The 2,010-nt window shown below is 37.1% G+C and overlaps 1 protein-coding gene across 1 annotated transcript; it reads right to left on the bottom strand.

Moving 5' to 3' along the window:
- Positions 1-655: 655 nt before the first annotated feature.
- LOC122481731 (securin-like) lies at positions 656-1,276 on the bottom strand. The gene is given in 2 exon segments (XM_043577730.1): positions 656-1,213; positions 1,216-1,276. Coding segments are annotated over 2 exon segments (603 nt in total). The 5' UTR covers positions 1,262-1,276; the 3' UTR covers position 656.
- Positions 1,277-2,010: the final 734 nt, after the last annotated feature.

Below are 2,010 nucleotides of genomic sequence, written 5' to 3'. Positions count from 1 at the left end.
AGACTCTTAACCACAGAGATCAAACTGAGGACTGCTACAGGGGTGGTGGGTTGGGAATTCTTAGTCTTTTTAGATTTAATCAATATTAAATCAAATTATATTGAGTGCCATGTGCATGAAAAATAACCAAATAACTAAATTAAATAATCATTTATCACTAAGTACATTTTACCCCGCAGTTTTTCCATATCAGCTTTAATTATTTGCTTAATTTAACTGCATAATGAGACAGGGGCTTTTATTTTATGTTTGTTTCAAGTTTTTATTTAAATTAGATTTAGTTAACATATAGTGCAACATTGGTTTCAGGAGTAGAATTTAGTAATTCATGACTTAAATATAACACTTAAAATTTTTTTTTTAGGAAGAGTCTATTAAAGAATTTATTAATACAAAACATACAAACTATTAAGTGCTAAGAAATTTAAATATCTAGGGGCGCCTGGGTGGCGCAGTCGGTTAAGCGTCCGACTTCAGCCAGGTCACGATCTCGCAATCCATGAGTTCGAGCCCCGCGTCAGGCTCTGGGCTGATGGCTCAGAGCCTGGAGCCTGTTTCCGATTCTGTGTCTCCCTCTCTCTCTGCCCCTCCCCCGTTCATGCTCTGTCCCAAAAGTAAATAAACGTTGAAAAAAAATTAAAAAAAAAAAAAGAAATTTAAATATCTAAGTCATAACAAACAGGTGGCAATTCAACATCCAGGGTCGACAGAACGCTTGGAGACTGCAACAGATTAGACTCCCATGGCTGAGAGGGCATCTTCAGAGGTGAAGGGGGGCCCAGGTGTAACAGCTTTTCAAGTTCCCTCTCCTCATCAAGGATCATGAGAGGCACTCCATTCAAGGGGAGGTGTGCAATCTGGTGCTCTTCAGGCAGGTCAAAATTCTCAAAATCTAAAGGATTGAAGGGAAAGAATTTTTCTATTTCAGGATAGGTGTCATCCGAGGCTGGAACAGTGCTTTTTGCTTTGACAGTCTTCTCAGTTACCTTTTTGGCAGAGAAGTTTGGCTGCTTCTGTTTGAGAGGTCCATTGTTCTTTACTGAATTTTCGGTGGCTCTGTTGACAGTTCCCAAAGCCCTTCTGGTAACTTTAGGCAAGGTTGCTTGAGCATCCAACATTTTGCCTACTTGTGGTGTTGAAACCTGAGATCTCCCACCTAAAGTTTTGACTGGAGGCTTAGACCGCAGCTTCTGCCCGTCCCTGGGAGCCACATGGTGCCCGGTTCTCCATTTTCCTTATCAACAAAGATCAGGGTAGCCATTCTGGATCAGGACCACTCGGTTCGCGCATGTAAGAGCCAACAAGAGCATTACAAGTAGAGTTTTTATTTTCTGTTCAGCACTATTTCCCTCAAGATCACTATCTAGAAAATAAGATGCACCATTTCCTAGATGAATTTTATATCCAGCAAAGAAAGTTAGATTTGCACTGGATATTTTAATGTTAGCCATTTTCCAGAACAATCTTTCATGAACTATCATTAAAAATCACACAAGATATTCAGTTTTGACAACTAGAGTTGGGATACCCTGGAATATACTCTTATAATTTAATATAGCAATTATCCCTGAAGAGTAGCATCGTTGTCCTTGCTTTTAATGCTTTGAGGAAACAAATCCAATATGAATTATTTGAAATTTAATCTTTAACTTCATTCATATTAAAAGGGGAAAAAAAACTTTGGCCATTCATTCCAGGAACAAAATATCAAGCAAAATATTTTAATAAGCATGGCCTTTTAATGGGTGTGGCATATACATATATGCCAATTCTAAACTTTTAAAGATCAGTTTATGGAGAAAATTTATGGAGTTAATGGTAATACAAGAGAAGGTTATAATATCTGCCTTCTAGAAAGAGAGTAAAAATATGGATAAAACATCATTATAGAAACTAGTCGGCAGTGCTAATATATAAGTCAAATTTTTGTGAACATTTTTTCTATATAAATTATAGATTTTCTAAATCTACAATCTAATGAAAAATGAGCCATAGGAAAGAAGAGAGCTG

The sequence above is a fragment of the Prionailurus bengalensis genome, chromosome C1 (assembly GCF_016509475.1).
Source record: "Prionailurus bengalensis isolate Pbe53 chromosome C1, Fcat_Pben_1.1_paternal_pri, whole genome shotgun sequence".
Classification (NCBI taxonomy): domain Eukaryota; kingdom Metazoa; phylum Chordata; class Mammalia; order Carnivora; family Felidae; genus Prionailurus; species Prionailurus bengalensis.
The sequence above is the reverse complement of the archived record's forward strand: the minus strand, read 5'-3'. Positions and strand labels throughout refer to the sequence as shown.